Source organism: Oncorhynchus kisutch, linkage group LG3 (assembly GCF_002021735.2).
Source record: "Oncorhynchus kisutch isolate 150728-3 linkage group LG3, Okis_V2, whole genome shotgun sequence".
Classification (NCBI taxonomy): Eukaryota; Metazoa; Chordata; class Actinopteri; order Salmoniformes; family Salmonidae; genus Oncorhynchus; species Oncorhynchus kisutch.
The window spans coordinates 77,546,290-77,568,725 of NC_034176.2; the positions used below are offsets into that span (position 1 = coordinate 77,546,290).

At 45.6% G+C, this 22,436-nt stretch overlaps 1 protein-coding gene across 1 annotated transcript in view; it reads left to right on the forward strand.

Annotated features, from left to right (window-relative positions):
* Nucleotides 1-22,436, forward strand: part of LOC109882273 (protein unc-13 homolog C) — a gene marked incomplete at its 5' end in the record, with an annotated part of 212,971 nt that overhangs the window by 75,066 nt on the left and 115,469 nt on the right. The window contains 2 exon segments of the mRNA XM_031815140.1: nt 14,702-14,790; nt 19,457-19,597. Coding sequence (XP_031671000.1) covers nt 14,702-14,790; nt 19,457-19,597 — 230 coding nt within the window.

Here is a 22,436-nt window from a genome sequence, read left to right on the forward strand (position 1 = left end):
TCTCCTGTTTCTAATGTTTTAAATGCCTTGAGTTGTGTCTTCTGTGGTCTTGTGTTTCCATTCTACCCTGCTCTCTTTCAAGGAGGAGGGGGCTGTGTCCTTTTGCAAGGTGTGTAGTATAGGACTCCTACCTCCTACCATCCTAACCCCCCTTACTAAACATAGGGACTCCTACCCTCCTACGCATCCTAACCCCCCTTTAGCCTAACCATAGGGGGGGGAAACTTCCCATAAAACCTCCTACCATCCTAACCCCCCCTTTACTAAACATAGGACTCCTACCTCCCTACCCATCCTAACCCCCCTTTACTAAAGCCATAGGACTCCTACCTCCTACCATTCGCTAACCCCCCTTTTACTAAACATAGAGACTGCCTACCTCCTACCATCCTAACCCCCCTTTCTAAACATAGGACTCCTACCTCCTACCATCCTAACCCCCCTTTACTAAACATAGGACTCCTACCTCCTACCATCCTAACCCCCCTTTACTAAAACATAGGACTCCTACCTAACACCCTTTACTAAACATAGGACTCCTACCTCCTACCATCCTAACCCCCTTTACTAAACATAGGACTCCTACCTCCTACCATCCTAACCCCCTTTACTAAACATAGGACTCCTACCTCCTACCATTCTAACCCCCCTTTACTAAACATAGGACTCCTACCTCCTACCATTCTAACCCCCCTTTACTAAACATAGGACTCCTACCTCCTACCATCCTAACCCCCCTTTACTAAACATAGAACTCCTACCTCCTACCATCCTAACCCCCCTTTACTAAACATAGGACTCCTACCTCCTACCATCCTAACCCCCCTTTACTAAACATAGGACTCCTACCTAACACCCTTTACTAAACAGAACTCCTACCATCCCTAGTATTCTTATAAAACCCTTTAGGCCTACTAAAGATTAGTCTCCCACCACCCTAACATTCTTTATAAAACCCTTTAGGCCTACTAAAGATAAGTCTCCCACCACCCTAACATTCTTTATAAAACCCTTTAGGCCTACTAAAGATAATTCTCCCACCACCCTAACATTCTTTATAAAACCCTTTAGGTCTACTAAAGATAAGTCTCCCACCACCCTAACATTCTTTATAAAACCCTTTAGGTCTACTAAAGATAAGTCACCCACCACCCTAACATTCTTTATAAAACCCTTTAGGTCTACTAAAGATAAGTCTCCCCACCACCCTAACATTCTTTATAAAACCCTTTAGGTCTACTAAAGATAAGTCTCCCACCACCCTAACATTCTTTATAAAACCCTTTAGGTCTACTAAAGATAAGTCTCCCACCATCCTTACCATCTTTCACTTAGAATAGGATTCCTTAGAAATGGTTGTGGTCCTTCATTCTGTTTAACCTGATGTAGATCATGTGGATGGAAACAGTGGTAATACAGTGTGAAGGACATCATTTATTTTAGCATAGGACACCTTCACTATCCCTACCACCATCTACGGAACTATAGTAAATGCATGTACCCGCACCCCAATCCCCACCTATGCTTCTACCTCTCTCAGCACCACACACACAGACATAAACACACACACCCCAACTATGCTCTGACTCTATCAGCAGCATATGCAACAGGGCATATGGAATCAGAGCTACCCCATCTGTCATCTAGCACCACTCTCTGTCAGGGAGCAGTATTGATCAGTCATCTAGTTCCACTCTCTGTCAGGGAGCAGTATTCATCTGTCATCTAGTCCCACTCTCTGTCAGGGAGCAGTATTCATCTGTCATCTAGCCCCCGTGCTCTGTCATCTAGCCCCACTCTCTGTCAGGGAGCAGTATTCATCTGTCATCTAGCCCCACTCTCTGTCAGGGAGCAGTATTCATCTGTCATCTAGCCCCACTCTCTGTCAGGGAGCAGTATTCATCTGTCATCTAGCCCCACTGTCTGTCAGGGAGCAGTATTCATCTGTCATCTAGCCCCACTCTCTGTCAGGGAGCAGTATTCATCTGTCATCTAGCCCCACTCTCTGTCAGGGAGCAGTATTCATCTGTCATCTAGCCCCACTCTCTGTCAGGGAGCAGTATTCATCTGTCATCTAGCCCCACTCTCTGTCAGGGAGCAGTATTCATCTGTCATCTAGCCCCACTGTCTGTCAGGGAGCAGTATTCATCTGTCATCTAGCCCCACTCTCTGTCAGGGAGCAGTATTAATTTGTCATCTAACCACACTCTCTGTCAGGGAGCAGTATTCATCTGGCATCTAGCCCCCGCGCTCTGTCATCTAGCCCCACTCTCTGTCAGGGAGCAGTATTCATTTGTCATCTAACCACACTCTCTGTCAGGGAGCAGTATTCATCTGGCATCTAGCCCCTGCGCTCTGTCATCTAGCCCCACTCTCTGTCAGGGAGCAGTATTCATCTGTCATCTAGCCAGACTCTCTGTCAGGGAGCAGTATTCATCTGTCATCTAGCCCCCACTCTCTGTCAGGGAGCAGTATTCATCTGTCATCTAGCCCCACTCTCTGTCAGGGAGCAGTATTCATCTGTCATCTAGCCCCCGCGTTCTGTCAGGGAGCAGTATTCATCTGTCATCTAGCCCCACTCTCTGTCAGGGAGCAGTTTTCATCTGTCATCTAGCCCCACTCTCTATCAGGGAGCAGTATTCATCTGTCATGTAGCCCCACTCTCTGTCAGGGAGCAGTATTCATCTGTCATGTAGCCCCACTCTCTGTCAGGGAGCAGTATTCATCTGTCATCTAGCCCCCACTCTCTGTCAGGGAGCAGTATTCATCTGTCATCTAGCCCCACTCTCTGTCAGGGAGCAGTATTCATCTGTCATCTAGCCCCACTCTCTGTCAGGGAGCAGTATTCATCTGTCATCTAGCCCCACTCTCTGTCAGGGAGCAGTATTCATCTGTCATGTAGCCCCACTCTCTGTCAGGGAGCAGTATTCATCTGTCATCTAGCCCCACTCTCTGTCAGGGAGCAGTATTCATCTGTCATCTAGCCCCACTCTCTGTCAGGGAGCAGTATTCATCTGTCATCTAGCCCCGCTCTCTATCAGGGAGCAGTTCACATCTGTCATGTAACCCCACTCTCTGTCAGGGAGCAGTATTCATCTGTCATGTAGCCCCACTCTCTGTCAGGGAGCAGTATTCATCTGTCATATAGCCCCACTCTCTGTCAGGGAGCAGTATTCATCTGTCATGTAGCCCCACTCTCTGTCAGGGAGCAGTATTCATCTGTCATATAGCCCCACTCTCTGTCAGGGAGCAGTATTCATCTGTCATCTAGCCCCACTCTCTGTGAGGGAGCAGTATTCATCTGTCATGTAGCCCCACTCTCTGTCAGGGTGCAGTATTCATCTGTCATCTAGCCCCCACTCTCTGTCAGGGAGCAGTATTCATCTAGCATCTAGCCCCACTCTCTGTCAGGGAGCAGTATTCATCTGTCATGTAGCCCCACTCTCTGTCAGGGAGCAGTATTCATCTGTCATATAGCCCCACTCTCTGTCAGGGAGCAGTATTCATCTGTCATCTAGCCCCACTCTCTGTCAGGGAGCAGTATTCATCTGTCATCTAGCCCCACTGTCTGTCAGGGAGCAGTATTCATCTGTCATCTAGCCCCACTCTCTGTCAGGGAGCAGTATTCATCTGTCATCTAGCCCCCACTCTCTGTCAGGGAGCAGTATTCATCTGTCATCTAGCCCCACTCTCTGTCAGGGAGCAGTATTCATCTGTCATCTAACCACACTCTCTGTCAGGGAGCAGTATTCATCTGGCATCTAGCCCCCCGCGCTCTGTCATCTAGCCCCACTCTCTGTCAGGGAGCAGTATTAATTTGTCATCTAACCACACTCTCTGTCAGGGAGCAGTATTCATCTGGCATCTAGCCCCCGCGCTCTGTCATCTAGCCCCACTCTCTGTCAGGGAGCAGTATTCATCTGTCATCTAGCCCCACTCTCTGTCAGGGAGCAGTATTCATCTGTCATCTAGCCCCCACTCTCTGTCAGGGAGCAGTATTCATCTGTCATCTAGCCCCACTCTCTGTCAGGGAGCAGTATTCATCTGTCATCTAGCCCCACTCTCTGTCAGGGAGCAGTATTCATCTGTCATGTAGCCCCACTCTCTGTCAGGGAGCAGTATTCATCTGTCATCTAGCCCCACTCTCTGTCAGGGAGCAGTATTCATCTGTCATCTAGCCCCACTCTCTGTCAGGGAGCAGTATTCATCTGTCATCTAGCCCCACTCTCTATCAGGGAGCAGTTCACATCTGTCATGTAACCCCACTCTCTGTCAGGGAGCAGTATTCATCTGTCATGTAGCCCCACTCTCTGTCAGGGAGCAGTATTCATCTGTCATATAGCCCCACTCTCTGTCAGGGAGCAGTATTCATCTGTCATGTAGCCCCACTCTCTGTCAGGGAGCAGTATTCATCTGTCATATAGCCCCACTCTCTGTCAGGGAGCAGTATTCATCTGTCATCTAGCCCCACTCTCTGTGAGGGAGCAGTATTCATCTGTCATCTAGCCCCACTGTCTGTCAGGGAGCAGTATTCATCTGTCATCTAGCCCCACTCTCTGTCAGGGAGCAGTATTCATCTGTCATCTAGCCCCCACTCTCTGTCAGGGAGCAGTATTCATCTGTCATGTAGCCCCACTCTCTGTCAGGGTGCAGTATTCATCTGTCATCTAGCCCCCACTCTCTGTCAGGGTGCAGTATTCATCTGTCATCTAGCCCCACTGTCTGTCAGGGAGCAGTATTCATCTGTCATCTAGCCCCACTCTCTGTCAGGGCACAGTATTCATCTGTCATCTAGCCCCCACTCTCTGTCAGGGAGCAGTATTCACCTGTCATCTAGCCCCACTCTCTGTCAGGGAGCAGTATTCATCTGTCATGTAGCCCCACTCTCTGTCAGGGAGCAGTATTCATCTGTCATCTAGTCCCACTCTCTGTCAGGGAGCAGTATTCATCTGTCATCTAGCCCCACTCTCTGTCAGGGAGCAGTATTCATCTGTCATCTAGCCCCACTCTCTGTCAGGGAGCAGTATTCATCTGTCATCTAGCCCCACTCTCTGTCAGGGAGCAGTATTCATCTGTCATGTAGCCCCACTCTCTGTCAGGGAGCAGTATTCATCTGTCATCTAGTCCCACTCTCTGTCAGGGAGCAGTATTCATCTGTCATCTAGCCCCACTCTCTGTCAGGGAGCAGTATTCATCTGTCATCTAGCCCCACTCTCTGTCAGGGAGCAGTATTCATCTGTCATCTAGCCCCACTCTCTGTCAGGGAGCAGTATTCATCTGTCATGTAACCCCACTCTCTGTCAGGGAGCAGTATTCATCTGTCATGTAGCCCCACTCTCTGTCAGGGAGCAGTATTCATCTGTCATATAGCCCCACTCTCTGTCAGGGAGCAGTATTCATCTGTCATGTAGCCCCACTCTCTGTCAGGGAGCAGTATTCATCTGTCATATAGCCCCACTCTCTGTCAGGGAGCAGTATTCATCTGTCATCTAGCCCCACTCTCTGTGAGGGAGCAGTATTCATCTGTCATCTAGCCCCACTGTCTGTCAGGGAGCAGTATTCATCTGTCATCTAGCCCCACTCTCTGTCAGGGAGCAGTATTCATCTGTCATCTAGCCCCCACTCTCTGTCAGGGAGCAGTATTCATCTGTCATGTAGCCCCACTCTCTGTCAGGGTGCAGTATTCATCTGTCATCTAGCCCCCACTCTCTGTCAGGGTGCAGTATTCATCTGTCATCTAGCCCCACTGTCTGTCAGGGAGCAGTATTCATCTGTCATCTAGCCCCACTCTCTGTCAGGGCACAGTATTCATCTGTCATCTAGCCCCACTCTCTGTCAGGGAGCAGTATTCATCTGTCATGTAGCCCCACTCTCTGTCAGGGAGCAGTATTCATCTGTCATCTAGTCCCACTCTCTGTCAGGGAGCAGTATTCATCTGTCATCTAGCCCCACTCTCTGTCAGGGAGCAGTATTCATCTGTCATCTAGCCCCACTCTCTGTCAGGGAGCAGTATTCATCTGTCATCTAGCCCCACTCTCTGTCAGGGAGCAGTATTCATCTGTCATGTAGCCCCACTCTCTGTCAGGGAGCAGTATTCATCTGTCATCTAGTCCCACTCTCTGTCAGGGAGCAGTATTCATCTGTCATCTAGCCCCACTCTCTGTCAGGGAGCAGTATTCATCTGTCATCTAGCCCCACTCTCTGTCAGGGAGCAGTATTCATCTGTCATCTAGCCCCACTCTCTGTCAGGGAGCAGTATTCATCTGTCATCTAGCCCCCACTCTCTGTCAGGGAGCAGTATTCATCTGTCATCTAGCCCCACTCTCTGTCAGGGAGCAGTATTCATCTGTCATCTAGCCCCACTCTCTGTCAGGGAGCAGTATTCATCTGTCATGTAGCCCCACTCTCTGTCAGGGAGCAGTATTCATCTGTCATCTAGCCCCACTCTCTGTCAGGGAGCAGTATTCATCTGTCATCTAGCCCCACTCTCTGTCAGGGAGCAGTATTCATCTGTCATCTAGCCCCACTCTCTATCAGGGAGCAGTTCACATCTGTCATGTAACCCCACTCTCTGTCAGGGAGCAGTATTCATCTGTCATGTAGCCCCACTCTCTGTCAGGGAGCAGTATTCATCTGTCATATAGCCCCACTCTCTGTCAGGGAGCAGTATTCATCTGTCATGTAGCCCCACTCTCTGTCAGGGAGCAGTATTCATCTGTCATATAGCCCCACTCTCTGTCAGGGAGCAGTATTCATCTGTCATCTAGCCCCACTCTCTGTGAGGGAGCAGTATTCATCTGTCATCTAGCCCCACTGTCTGTCAGGGAGCAGTATTCATCTGTCATCTAGCCCCACTCTCTGTCAGGGAGCAGTATTCATCTGTCATCTAGCCCCCACTCTCTGTCAGGGAGCAGTATTCATCTGTCATGTAGCCCCACTCTCTGTCAGGGTGCAGTATTCATCTGTCATCTAGCCCCCACTCTCTGTCAGGGTGCAGTATTCATCTGTCATCTAGCCCCACTGTCTGTCAGGGAGCAGTATTCATCTGTCATCTAGCCCCACTCTCTGTCAGGGCACAGTATTCATCTGTCATCTAGCCCCCACTCTCTGTCAGGGAGCAGTATTCACCTGTCATCTAGCCCCACTCTCTGTCAGGGAGCAGTATTCATCTGTCATGTAGCCCCACTCTCTGTCAGGGAGCAGTATTCATCTGTCATCTAGTCCCACTCTCTGTCAGGGAGCAGTATTCATCTGTCATCTAGCCCCACTCTCTGTCAGGGAGCAGTATTCATCTGTCATCTAGCCCCCACTCTCTGTCAGGGAGCAGTATTCATCTGTCATCTAGCCCCACTCTCTGTCAGGGAGCAGTATTCATCTGTCATCTAGCCCCACTCTCTGTCAGGGAGCAGTATTCATCTGTCATGTAGCCCCACTCTCTGTCAGGGAGCAGTATTCATCTGTCATCTAGCCCCACTCTCTGTCAGGGAGCAGTATTCATCTGTCATCTAGCCCCACTCTCTGTCAGGGAGCAGTATTCATCTGTCATCTAGCCCCACTCTCTATCAGGGAGCAGTTCACATCTGTCATGTAACCCCACTCTCTGTCAGGGAGCAGTATTCATCTGTCATGTAGCCCCACTCTCTGTCAGGGAGCAGTATTCATCTGTCATATAGCCCCACTCTCTGTCAGGGAGCAGTATTCATCTGTCATGTAGCCCCACTCTCTGTCAGGGAGCAGTATTCATCTGTCATATAGCCCCACTCTCTGTCAGGGAGCAGTATTCATCTGTCATCTAGCCCCACTCTCTGTGAGGGAGCAGTATTCATCTGTCATCTAGCCCCACTGTCTGTCAGGGAGCAGTATTCATCTGTCATCTAGCCCCACTCTCTGTCAGGGAGCAGTATTCATCTGTCATCTAGCCCCCACTCTCTGTCAGGGAGCAGTATTCATCTGTCATGTAGCCCCACTCTCTGTCAGGGTGCAGTATTCATCTGTCATCTAGCCCCCACTCTCTGTCAGGGTGCAGTATTCATCTGTCATCTAGCCCCACTGTCTGTCAGGGAGCAGTATTCATCTGTCATCTAGCCCCACTCTCTGTCAGGGCACAGTATTCATCTGTCATCTAGCCCCCACTCTCTGTCAGGGAGCAGTATTCACCTGTCATCTAGCCCCACTCTCTGTCAGGGAGCAGTATTCATCTGTCATGTAGCCCCACTCTCTGTCAGGGAGCAGTATTCATCTGTCATCTAGTCCCACTCTCTGTCAGGGAGCAGTATTCATCTGTCATCTAGCCCCACTCTCTGTCAGGGAGCAGTATTCATCTGTCATGTAGCCCCACTCTCTGTCAGGGAGCAGTATTCATCTGTCATCTAGCCCCACTCTCTGTCAGGGAGCAGTATTCATCTGTCATGTAGCCCCACTCTCTGTCAGGGAGCAGTATTCATCTGTCATCTAGTCCCACTCTCTGTCAGGGAGCAGTATTCATCTGTCATCTAGCCCCACTCTCTGTCAGGGAGCAGTATTCATCTGTCATCTAGCCCCACTCTCTGTCAGGGAGCAGTATTCATCTGTCATCTAGCCCCACTCTCTGTCAGGGAGCAGTATTTATCTGTCATCTAGCCCCCGCGTTCTGTCAGGGCGCAGTATTTATCTAGAATCTAGCCCCACTCTCTGTCAGGGCGCAGTATTTATCTAGCATCTAGCCCCCGCGTTCTGTCAGGGCGCAGTATTTATCTAGCATCTAGCCCCCGCGTTCTGTCAGGGCGCAGTATTTATCTAGCATCTAGCCCCACTCTCTGTCAGGGCGCAGTATTTATCTAGCATCTAGCCCCCGCGTTCTTTCAGGGTGCAGTATTTATCTAGCATCTAGCCCCACTCTCTGTCAGGGAGCAGTATTCATCTGTCATCTAGCCCCACTCTCTGTCAGGGAGCAGTATTCATCTGTCATCTAGCCCCACTCTCTGTCAGGGAGCAGTATTTATCTGTCATCTAGCCCCCGCGTTCTGTCAGGGCGCAGTATTTATCTAGAATCTAGCCCCACTCTCTGTCAGGGCGCAGTATTTATCTAGCATCTAGCCCCCGCGTTCTGTCAGGGCGCAGTATTTATCTAGCATCTAGCCCCCGCGTTCTGTCAGGGCGCAGTATTTATCTAGCCCCCGCGCTCACTTATTTTGGTCCCCAAGCTGAAGCTACAAAATGCTCTAGACAGGATTTCGTACAAACTCTGATGAGCTTCTCAAATGCTTACAAAACTCCCCAGCTGTGCTCTCTCTCTCTCTCTCTCTCTCTCTCTCTCTGAAGTAAAGGCTCTGTTCAATAATGAGGCATCCGAACAGACAGAGTCTGCATCCAAATGCACCATATTCCCTATTTAGTGTGCTACATTTGAGCAAGTACTGTAGTGCGCTATAAAAGTAGTGCACTGTAAAGGGAAATGGGTGCCATTCAGGACAAAGACATAGAAATATCTGACTGAAATTAACGGCTTTAGTTGGTTTGGCTGTAGCTCCTTGCTTTTATTAGGCGAATTGAGTGACAGAGGTGTTGCATTATTCAGGAAAAACATACAATAGTAATCACAACCTGATACCACTATAAACTACGTTGTCATTCATGCATTAGACAGCTATTCCTAATGATATCGGAACATAATGGATCATGCAGGTTGATAAACTAAATGTTTTTTCCATTTTAGGCAGACCTCAGCACAAAAACACATTACTGGCTGACTGGCAGTGAAAGTGTTCCCAAAGCAATTAGCGAACTGAAAGCCAGGGCAATTACACAGATCAATGTGCTATCATATCATTTGAAATAACACATATTTCAGGCTCTACATATGATAGAATGAGAAATAACACATCCGTCATTTCATGGAATGTTAAATAATAGATTAACATCAACTTCTGCAAGGCTGAGACAGAGACGTGAGAGAGGATAACATCTTGATCGCCGTGTAATAGCTTCTATAATGGCTTACTATACACAACAGCTGTCTCTACAAGCCATCCACCATCAGAATGAGATAGGATTAGAGAGCTGGTCTGCGACTGCATGGCTCTTATCTAACCTAATGTGAGGTTCTGTCACATTTACACACACACACACACACACATACACACACACACACACACATATATGTATATATGTATATATATATGCACACACGCACACACACTGTAAAGTGGCACTGGAGAAGAAGGCTGACGTTTTACGTGTTCCTATCCAATTGTGATTTTTTTGGTTTGTTTCTTTGCGTTGTTTGCAACTTATTTTAAAACTTTTTTCATACATAATGTTGCTGCTACCATCTCTTATGAAAATAACTGCCAAACTGCTTTTTTTCCTTTAATGAGCCCGACGTAAATTACATATTGCTTTCCGGGAACAGGCCCAGATCCCCGTCATTTGCGTGAGAGAAGGCAGAGAAAAAGGGGCCGGAGGGCGGGCTGTCTTCTGAGAATTTGTAAGCAATCGAATAAACTCCCACTGCCTTCCATTCTGCTAGCAAGCGTGCAACCTTTGGAAAATGCAACCAAATAAAATTGATGACCTACGCGGAAGATTAACTACCAACGGAACATTGAAAACTATAATATCTCATGCTCCATGGAGTCGTGGCTGAAGGATGACATTATCAACATACAGCTGGCTGGTTATAGGCTGTATTGACAGGATAGAACAGCGGCGTCTGGTAAAACAAGGGGCGGTAGTCTATGTATTTTTGTAAATAACAGCTGGTGCACGATATCTAAGGAAGTCTCAAGGTTTTGTTCGCATGAGGTAGAGCATCTCATGATAAGCTGTAGACCACACTATGTACCTAGAGAGTTTTCATCTGTATTTTTCATAGCTGTCTACATACCACCACAGACTGAGGCTGGCACTAAGACCGCACTCAATGAGCTGTATTCCGCCATAAGCAAACAGTAAAACGCACTCCCAGAGGCAGTGCTCCTTGTGGCCGGGGACTTTAATGCAGGGAAACTTATATCGGTCTTTATATCAGCATGTCACATGTGCAACCAGAGGGAAAAAAACTCTAGACCACCTTTACTCCACACACAGAGACTCATACAAAGCTCTCCCTCGCCCTCCAAATCTGACCATAATTCTATCCTCCCGATTCCTGCTTATAAGCAAAAATTAAAGCCGGAAGCATCAGTGACTCAATCAATAAAAAAGTGGTCAGAGAAGGCAAGGCGTTAATAAAGGACTAGGATCGAATCGTACTACACTGGCTCTAATGCTCATCGGATATCGCAGGACTTGCAAACCATTACAGACCACAAAGGGAAGCACAGCCGAGAGCTGCCCAGTGACACAAACCTACGAGATGAGCTAAACAACTTCTATGCTCGCGACAAGGCAAATAACACTGAAACATGCATGAGAGCATCAGCTGTTCCGGAAGACTGTGTGATCACGCTCTCCACAGCCGATGTGAGTAAGACCTTTAAACAGATCAACATTCACACGGCCGCAGGGCCAGACAGCTTACCAGGACGTGTACTCCAAGCATGCGCTGACCAACTGGCAAGTGTCGTCACTGATGTTTTCAACCTCTCCCTGTCCTAGTCTGTAATACCAACATTATAAGCAGATCACCATAGTCCCTGTGCCCAAGAATACTAAGGTAACCTGCCTCAGTGACTACTGACCCATAGCACCCATAGCACTCACGTCTGTAGCCATGAAGTGCTTTGAAAGGCTGGTCATGGCTCACATCAACACCATTATCCCAGAAATCCAAGACCCACTCCAAATTGCATACCGCCCTAACAGATCCGCAGATGATGCAATCTCTATTCCACTCCACACTGCCCTTTCCCACCTGGACAAAAGGAACACATACAGTGAGGAAAAAAGTATTTGATCCCCTGCTGATTTTGTACGTTTGCCCACTGACAAAGAAATGATCCGTCTATAATTTTAATGGTAGGACCTCTATATCAGGAGGTGTCAGAGGAAGGCCCAAAAAATTTTCAAAGACTCCAGCTACCGCACAGCAAACTGTACCGGAGCGCCAAGTCTAGATCCAAGAGGCTTCTAAACAGCTTCTACTCCCAAGCCATAAGACTCCTGAACATCTAATCAAAAGGCTACCCAGACTATTTGTATTGCCCCTCCCCCCCCTCTTTTACACCACTGCTGCTCTCTGTTGTTATCATCTATGCATAGTCACTTTAATAACTCTGACTACATGTACATATTACCTCAATTACCTTGACAAACCGGTGCCCCCGCACATTGACTCTGTAACGGTACCCCCCTGTATATAGTCTCGCTATTGTTACTTTACTGCTGCTCTTTAATTACATGTTATTTTTATTTCTTTTTCTTATACATATTTTTTTTGCTGCTTTGTTGGTTTAGGAGCTCGTAAGTAAGCATTTCACTGTAAGGTCTACACCTGTTGTATTCAGCATTTCACTGTAAGGTCTACACCTGTTGTATTCAGCATTTCACTGTAAGGTCTACACCTGTTGTATTCAGCATTTCACTGTAAGGTCTACACCTGTTGTATTCGGCGCATGTGACTAATAACATTTGATTTAATGTGATGACCTGTCATGCAGCTTTCATCACATATCTATCTCAGGGACCAGGCCTGAAACAGCTACCACTCTCCACTATACACACAGCATCAATACACAAAACACAAACAACACACACACACACACACACTTATGTTTGCAGAATAAGTGGCAATGTAACTGGTGAATTGTAGGATCTATAGAGTAGACATAAACGCATCAAGGAGCAGGCCAGTCAGAAAGTCTTTAGTCATTCTAAATGACGCTGTCTGCCCCTCTGTTCTCTTTTCAGTACACCTGGGAATACACAGACAGGCCCTATAGATGTTATATCCCAAATTACACCCTATTCCCTACAGACAGTAGTGCACTACTTTTAACCAGGGCCCATAGTGCACTACATAGGGAACATTTAGGATGCACCCAGTGTCCTCTCCTCCTGACATGGTACTTCAGAGGCATCCAGTAATGTGGGGACTGTGAGCCAGACACAACATGTGCTTTGCGTACTAACCATGTACTTGACTGACTATCAGAGAGTTGAGTTGGGTCCTGTGAGCTGATTGAGTGACGATGAGACCGTCACACCCAGATAGATTAGATCTCCCCTCTAAAACACATTTAGAGGGTTGGGGATTTATCTGTCTCCAACAAACCTGCCCTAAAACACATTTAGAGGGTTGGGGATCTATCTGTCTCCACCAAACCTGCCCTAAAGCACATTCAGAGGGTTGGGGATCTATATGTCTCCACCAAACCTGCACTAACACACATTTAGAGGGTTGGGGATCTATATGTCTCCACCAAACCTGCACTAACACACATTTAGAGGGTTGGGGATCTATCTGTCTCCACCAAACCTGCCCTAAAGCACATTCAGAGGGTTGGGGATCTATATGTCTCCACCAAACCTGCCCTAAAACACCTTTATGCTGCCTTCAAATGGCACCCTATTCTCTACACCCTATTAGTGATATAGTGGAGATGTATAGTGTTAGTGATATAGTGGAGATGTATAGTGTTAGTGATATAGTGGAGATGTATAGTGTTGGTGATATAATGGAGATGTATAGTGTTAGTTATATAGTGGAGATGTATAGTGTTAGTGATATAGTGGAGATGTATATTGTTAGTGATATAGTGGAGATGTATAGTGTTAGTGATACTGGAGATGTATAGTGTTAGTGATATAGTGGAGATGTATATTGTTAGTGTTATAGTGGAGATGTATAGTGTTAGTGATATAGAGGAGATGTATAGTGTTAGTGATATAATGGAGATGTATAGTGTTAGTGATATAGTGGAGATGTATAGTGTTAGTGATATAGTGGAGATGTATATTGTTAGTGATATAGTGGAGATGTATAGTGTTAGTGATATAGAGGAGATGTATAGTGTTAGTGATATAATGGAGATGTATAGTGTTAGTGATATAGTGGAGATGTATATTGTTAGTGATATAGTGGAGATGTATAGTGTTAGTGATACTGGAGATGTATAGTGTTAGTGATATAGTGGAGATGTATATTGTTAGTGTTATAGTGGAGATGTATAGTGTTAGTGATATAGAGGAGATGTATAGTGTTAGTGATATAATGGAGATGTATAGTGTTAGTGATATAGTGGAGATGTATAGTGTTAGTGATATAGTGGAGATGTATATTGTTAGTGATATAGTGGAGATGTATATTGTTAGTGTTATAGTGGAGATGTATAGTGTTAGTGATATAGTGGAGGTGTATAGTGTTAGTGATATTGTGGAGATGTATAGTGTTAGTGATATAATGGAGATGTATAGTGTTAGTGATATAGTGGAGATGTATATTGTTAGTGTTATAGTGGAGGTGTATAGTGTTAGTGATATAGTGGAGATGTATAGTGTTAGTGATATAATGGAGATGTATAGTGTTAGTGATATAGTAGAGATGTATAGTGTTAGTGATATAGTAGAGATGTATAGTGTTAGTGATATAGTAGAGATGTATAGTGTTAGTGATATAGTAGAGATGTATAGTGTTAGTGATATAGTAGAGATGTATAGTGTTAGTGATATAGTGGAGATGTATAGTGTTGGTGATATATTGAAGATGTATAGTGATATTGATATAATGATGTATTGATGTAGCAGCTAATGATGGGCATCTCCCTGCCTGTTACTGTTGCAGCTGGATGCTGAGGCCAGTGAACTACTGAAGGAACTGCAGAACAAACTCAACACCGTGCTGGATGAGCTCAGTGCAGTCTTTGGCTCCAGGTGTGTGTGGGAGGGGGGGGGGGGTTCTGTGTGTGTCTTTGTTTGTGTGTATCTATGGTCTGTGTGTGTCTGTGGTCTGTGTGTGTCTGAGGTCTGTGTGTATCTGTGGTCTGTGTGTGCCTGAGGTTTGTGTGTATGTGTGTATTTGTGGTCTGTGTGTGTCTGTGGTCTGTGTGTGTGTGTGTGTGTGTATCTGTGGTCTGCGTGTGTCTGTGTGTATCTGTGGTCTGTGTGTGTCTGTATATCTGTGGTCTGTGTGTATCTGTGGTATGTGTGTATGTATGTATCTGTGGTCTGTGTGTATCTGTGGTCTGTGTGTATGTATGTATCTGTGGTATGTGCGTGTCTGTATATCTGTGGTCTGTGTGTATCTGTGGTCTGTGTGTGTCTGTGTATATCTGTGGTCTGTGTGTATCTGTGGTCTGTGTGTATCTGTGGTCTGTGTGTATCTGTGGCCTGTGTGTGTCTGTATTTCTGTGGTCTGTGTATATATGTAGTCTGTGTGTGTATGTGTGTATCTGTGGTCTGTGTGTATCTGTGGTCTGTGTGTATCTGTGGCCTGTGTGTGTCTGTATTTCTGTGGTCTGTGTGTATATATGTGGTCTGTGTGTATCTGTGGCCTGTGTGTATCTGTGGTCTGTGTGTATCTGTGGTCTGTGTGTGTCTGTGTATATCTGTGCTCTGTGTGCATCTGTGCTCTGTGTGTATCTGTGCTCTGTGTGTATATGTGGTCTGTGTGTATCTGTGGTCTGTGTATATCTGTGGTCTGTGTGTATATGTGGTCTGTGTGTGTCTGTATATCTGTGGTCTGTGTGTATATGTGGTCTGTGTGCATCTGTGTGTATCTGTTGTCTGTGTGTATCTGCGGTCTGTGTGTGTCTGTATATCTATGGTCTGTGTGTCTCTGTGGTATGTGTGTATGTATGTATCTGTGGTCTGTGTGTGTCTGTATAGCTGTGGTCTGTGTGTATCTGTGGTCTGTGTGTGTCTGTGTATATATGTGCTCTGTGTGCATCTGTGGTCTGTGTGTATCTGTGGTCTGTGTGTATCTGTGGTTTGTGTGTATCTGTGGTCTGTGTGTATCTGTGGTCTGTGTGTATCTGTGGTATGTGTGTATCTGTGCTAACCCTGTGTTATTTCCCTGTCTGTGGTCTGTGTGTATCTGTGGTCTGTGTGTATCTGTGGTCTGTGTGTATCTGTGGTATGTGTGTATCTGTGGTGTGTGTGTATCTGTGGTCTGTGTGTATCTGTGGTCTGTGTGTATCTGTGGTATGTGTGTATCTGTGCTAACCCTGTGTTATTTCCCTGTCTGTGGTCTGTGTGTATCTGTGGTCTGTGTGTATCTGTGGTCTGTGTGTATCTGTGGTATGTGTGTATCTGTGCTAACCCTGTGTTATTTCCCTGTCTGTGGTCTGTGTGTATCTGTGGTCTGTGTGTATCTGTGGTCTGTGTGTATCTGTGGTCTGTGTGTATCTGTGGTATGTGTGTATCTGTGGTATGTGTGTATCTGTGCTAACCCTGTGTTATTTCCCTGTCTGTGGTCTGTGCGTATCTGTGGTCTGTGTGTATCTGTGGTCTGTGTGTATCTGTGGTCTGTGTGTATCTGTGGTATGTGTGTATCTGTGCTAACCCTGTGTTATTTCCCTGTCTGTGTTCTGAGTGTATCTGTGGTCTGTGTGTATCTGTGGTCTGTGTGTATATGTGGTCTGTGTGTATCTGTGGTCTGTGTGTATCTGTGCTAACCCTGTGTTATTTCCTTGCATGTGGTCTGTGTGTATCTGTGGTCTGTGTGTATCTGTGGTCTGTGTGTATCTGTGGTCTGTGTGTATCTGTGGTATGTGTGTATCTGTGCTAACCCTGTGTTATTTCCCTGTCTGTGGTCTGTGTGTATCTGTGGTCTGTGTGTATCTGTGGTCTGTGTGTATCTGTGGTCTGTGTGTATCTGTGGTCTGTGTGTATCTGTGGTATGTGTGTATCTGTGCTAACCCTGTGTTATTTCCCTGTCTGTGGTCTGTGTGTATCTGTGGTCTGTGGTCTGTGTGTATCTGTGGTCTGTGTGTATCTGTGGTCTGTGTGTATCTGTGGTATGTGTGTATCTGTGCTAACCCTGTGTTATTTCCCTGTCTGTGTTCTGAGTGTATCTGTGGTCTGTGTGTATCTGTGGTCTGTGTGTATATGTGGTCTATGTATATCTGTGGTATGTGTGTATCTGTGGTCTGTGTGTATCTGTGCCAACCCTGTGTTATTTCCCTGTCTGTGGTCTGTGTGTATCTGTGGTCTGTGTGTATCTGTGGTCTGTGCGTATCTGTGGTATGTGTGTATCTGTGCTAACCCTGTGTTATTTCCCTGTCTGTGTTCTGAGTGTATCTGTGGTCTGTGTGTATCTATGGTCTGTGTGTATATGTGGTATGTGTGTATCTGTGGTCTGTGTGTATCTGTGGTCTGTGTGTATATGTGGTCTGTGTGTATCTGTGGTATGTGTGTATCTGTGCTAACCCTGTGTTATTTCCCTGTCTGTGTTCTGAGTGTATCTGTGATCTGTGTGTATCTGTGGTCTGTGTGTATCTGTGGTCTGTGTGTATCTGTGGTATGTGTGTATCTGTGGTCTGTGTGTATCTGTGGTCTGTGTGTATCTGTGGCTTGTGTGTATCTGTGGTCTGTGTGTATCTGTGGTATGTGTGTATCTGTGCTAACCCTGTGTTATTTCCCTGTCTGTGGTCTGCTGTATCTGTGGTCTGTGTGTATATGTGGTCTGTGTGTATCTGTGGTCTGTGTGTATCTGTGGTCTGTGTGTATCTGTGGTATGTGTGTATCTGTGCTAACCCTGTGTTATTTCCCTGTCTGTGGTCTGTGTGTATCTGTGGTCTGTGTGTATCTGTGGTCTGTGTGTATCTGTGGTATGTGTGTATCTGTGCTAACCCTGTGTTATTTCCTTGTCTGTGTTCTGAGTGTATCTGTGGTCTGTGTGTATCTGTGGTCTGCGTGTATCTGTGGTATGTGTGTATCTGTGGTCTGTGTGTATCTGTGCTAACCCTGTGTTATTTCCCTGTCTGTGGTCTGTGTGTATCTGTGGTCTGTGTGTATATGTGGTCTGTGTGTATCTGTGGTATGTGTGTATCTGTGGTCTGTGTGTATCTGTGCTAACCCTGTGTTATTTCCCTGTCTGTGGTCTGTGTGTATCTGTGGTCTGTGTGTATCTATGGTCTGTGTGTATCTGTGGTATGTGTGTATCTGTGCTAACCCTGTGTTATTTCCCTGTCTGTGTTCTGAGTATATCTGTGGTCTGTGTGTATCTGTGGTCTGTGTGTATATGTGGTATGTGTGTATCTGTGGTCTGTGTGTATCTGTGGTCTGTGTGTATATGTGGTCTGTGTGTATCTGTGGTATGTGTGTATCTGTGCTAACCCTGTGTTATTTCCCTGTCTGTGGTCTGTGTGTATCTGTGGTCTGTGTGTATCTGTGGTCTGTGTGTATCTGTGGTATGTGTGTATCTGTGCTAACCCTGTGTTATTTCCTTGTCTGTGTTCTGAGTGTATCTGTGGTCTGTGTGTATCTGTGGTCTGTGTGTATATGTGGTCTGTGTGTATCTGTGGTCTGTGTGTATCTGTGCTAACCCTGTGTTATTTCCCTGTCTGTGGTCTGTGTGTATCTGTGGTCTGTGTGTATATGTGGTCTGTGTGTATCTGTGGTATGTGTGTATCTGTGGTCTGTGTGTATCTGTGCTAACCCTGTGTTATTTCCCTGTCTGTGGTCTGGATGTATCTGTGGTCTGTGTGTATCTGTGGTCTGTGTGTATCTGTGGTCTGTGTGTATCTGTGGTATGTGTGTATCTGTGCTAACCCTGTGTTATTTCCCTGTCTGTGTTCTGTGTGTATATGTGGTCTGTGTGTATCTGTGGTCTGTGTGTATATGTGGTATGTGTGTATCTGTGGTCTGTGTGTATCTGTGGTATGTGTGTATCTGTGCTAACCCTGTGTTATTTCCCTGTCTGTGTTCTGAGTGTATCTGTGGTCTGTGTGTATCTGTGGTCTGTGTGTATCTGTGGTATGTGTGTATCTGTGGTATGTGTGTATCTGTGGTCTGTGTGTATATGTGGTCTGTGTGTATCTGTGGTATGTGTGTATCTGTGCTAACCCTGTGTTATTTCCCTGTCTGTGTTCTGAGTGTATCTGTGGTCTGTGTGTATCTGTGGTCTGTGTGTATATGTGTTCTGTGTGTATCTGTGGTCTGTGTGTATCTGTGCTAACCCTGTGTTATTTCCCTGCATGTGGTCTGTGTGTATCTGTGGTCTGTGTGTATCTGTGGTATGTGTGTATCTGTGCTAACCCTGTGTTATTTCCCTGTCTGTGGTCTGTGTGTATCTGTGGTCTGTGTGTATCTGTGGTCTGTGTGTATCTGTGGTCTGTGTGTATCTGTGGTCTGTGTGTATCTGTGGTATGTGTGTATCTGTGCTAACCCTGTGTTATTTCCCTGTCTGTGGTCTGTGTGTATCTGTGGTCTGTGGTCTGTGTGTATCTGTGGTCTGTGTGTATCTGTGGTCTGTGTGTATCTGTGGTCTGTGTGTATCTGTGGTCTGTGTGTATCTGTGGTCTATGTGTATCTGTGGTCTGTGTGTATCTGTGGTATGTGTGTATCTGTGCTAACCCTGTGTTATTTCCCTGTCCAGTTTCAAACCGGTGATTGAGGACTGTGTAAAGCAGATGAACCAGGAATTAGTTCAGATGAAGGGGAGTGCTGCAGGGAAGAGCAACGCTGCCATGGATGCTGAGACTGTCCTCAGACCACTCATGGACCTCCTGGATAAAAAGTAGGTCCCTATCGGCATATTATCAGCTGGCTTAGAGGTTAGTATCCAGTAGCGTATCCAAGTATCTCCTGGATAAATAGTAGCTTTCTGTTTACACCCTTGAGTTAACATTGAGGTAACCAGTTAGCCAAGAAGTGAGAGGGTTGGGTTAGTAACCGTTAGTTGAGAGGTTAGTAAACCCTCATGCAACTCCTGGATAAAAAGTAGGTGTTTGTTTTCACCATGGAGTTACTGAGGATTCATATTGTGAGACTCAGTAGGTGTCAGAATGCATGTGGCCGTTATCCGAGAGGAGCTTTGAGTTAGTTAACCAGTTATCCTAGAGGTTGGAGCTTTGAGTTAGTTAACCAGTTATCCTAGAGGAGCGTTGAGTTAGTTAACCAGTTATCCTAGAGGAGCATTGGGTTAGTTAACCAGTTATCCTAGAGGAGCGTTGAGTTAGTTAACTAGTTATCCTAGAGGAGCTTTGAGTTAGTTAACTAGTTATCCTAGAGGAGCTTTGAGTTAGTTAACCAGTTATCCTAGAGGAGCGTTGAGTTAGTTAACCAGTTATCCTAGAGGAGCTTTGGGTTAGTTAACCAGTTATCCTAGAGGAGCTTTGAGTTAGTTAACTAGTTATCCTAGAGGTTGGAGCTTTGAGTTAGTTAACCAGTTATCCTAGAGGAGCTTTGAGTTAGTTAACCAGTTATCCTAGAGGAGCATTGGGTTAGTTAACCAGTTATCCTAGAGGAGCGTTGAGTTAGTTAACTAGTTATCCTAGAGGAGCTTTGAGTTAGTTAACCAGTTATCCTAGAGGAGCGTTGAGTTAGTTAACCAGTTATCCTAGAGGTTGGAGCTTTGAGTTAGTTAACCAGTTATCCTAGAGGAGCGTTGGGTTAGTTAACCAGTTATCCTAGAGGAGCGTTGAGTTAGTTAACCAGTTATCCTAGAGGAGCTTTGAGTTAGTTAACCAGTTATCCTAGAGGAGCGTTGAGTTAGTTAACCAGTTATCCTAGAGGAGCTTTGAGTTAGTTAACCAGTTATCCTAGAGGAGCTTTGAGTTAGTTAACCAGTTATCCTAGAGGAGCGTTGAGTTAGTTAACCAGTTATCCTAGAGGAGCGTTGAGTTAGTTAACCAGTTATCCTAGAGGAGCTTTGAGTTAGTTAACCAGTTATCCTAGAGGAGCTTTGAGTTAGTTAACCAGTTATCCTAGAGGTTGGAGCATTGAGATAGTTAACCAGTTATCCTAGAGGAGCATTGGGTTAGTTAACTAGTTATCCTAGAGGAGCATTGAGTTAGTTAACCAGTTATCCTAGAGGAGCTTTGAGTTAGTTAACCAGTTATCCGAGAGGAGCTTTGAGTTAGTTAACCAGTTATCCTAGAGGAGCTTTGGGTTAGTTAACCAGTTATCCTAGAGGAGCTTTGAGTTAGTTAACTAGTTATCCTAGAGGAGCTTTGAGTTAGTTAACCAGTTATCCTAGAGGAGCTTTGAGTTAGTTAACCAGTTAATCCTCGAGGAGCTTTGAGTTAGTTAACCAGTTATCCTAGAGGAGCTTTGAGTTAGTTAACCAGTTAATCCTCGAGGAGCTTTGGGTTAGTTAACCAGTTATCCTAGAGGAGCTTTGAGTTAGTTAACCAGTTATCCGAGAGGAGCTTTGAGTTAGTTAACCAGTTATCCTAGAGGAGCGTTGAGTTAGTTAACCAGTTATCCTAGAGGAGCTTTGAGTTAGTTAACCAGTTATCCTAGAGGAGCGTTGAGTTAGTTAACCAGTTATCCTAGAGGAGCGTTGAGTTAGTTAACCAGTTATCCTAGAGGAGCTTTGAGTTAGTTAACCAGTTATCCTAGAGGAGCGTTGAGTCAGTTAACCAGTTATCCTAGAGGAGCTTTGAGTTAGTTAACCAGTTATCCTAGAGGAGCTTTGGGTTAGTTAACCAGTTATCCTAGAGGAGCTTTGAGTTAGTTAACCAGTTATCCTAGAGGAGCTTTGAGTTAGTTAACCAGTTATCCTAGAGGAGCGTTGAGTTAGTTAACCAGTTATCCTAGAGTAGCGTTGACTTAGTTAACCAGTTATCCTAGAGGAGCTTTGAGTTAGTTAACCAGTTATCCTAGAGGAGCGTTGAGTTAGTTAACCAGTTATCCTAGAGGAGCTTTGAGTTAGTTAACCAGTTATCCTAGAGGAGCTTTGAGTTAGTTAACCAGTTATCCTAGAGGAGCTTTGAGTTAGTTAACCAGTTATCCAGAGGTTGGAGCTTTGAGTTAGTTAACTAGTTATCCTAAAGGAGCTTTGAGTAAGTTAACCAGTTATCCTAGAGGTTGAAGCTTTGGGTCAGTTAACCAGTTAGCCTAGAGGTTGAAGCTTTGGGTTAGTTAACCAGTTGTCCTAGAGGTTGGAGCTTTGGGTTAGTTAACTGGTTAACCTAGAGGTTGGCACTTTGGTTAACCTGTTAGTCTAGAGGTTGGAGCTTTGGGTTAGTTAACTGGTTAACCTAGAGGTTGGAACTTTGGTTAACTAGTTAGTCTAGAGGTTTGAGCTTTGGGTTAGTTAATAAGTCTTCCTGGAGTTTGGAGCTTTGGGTTAGTTAATTAATCAGTTATCATAGAGTTTGGAGCTTTGGGTCAGTTAATCAGTTATCCTAGATTTTGGAGCTTTGGGTCAGTTAATTAATCAGTTACCCTAGAGTTTGGAGCGTTGGTTTAGTCAATCAGTCATCCTAGAGGTTGGAGCTTTGGTTCAGTTAACCAATTAGACTAGATGTTGGAGCTTTGGGTCAGTTAACCAGTTAGCCTAGATGGTAGAGCATTGGGTCAGTTAACCAGTTATCCTAGATGTTGGAGCTTTGGGTCAGTTAACCAGTTAG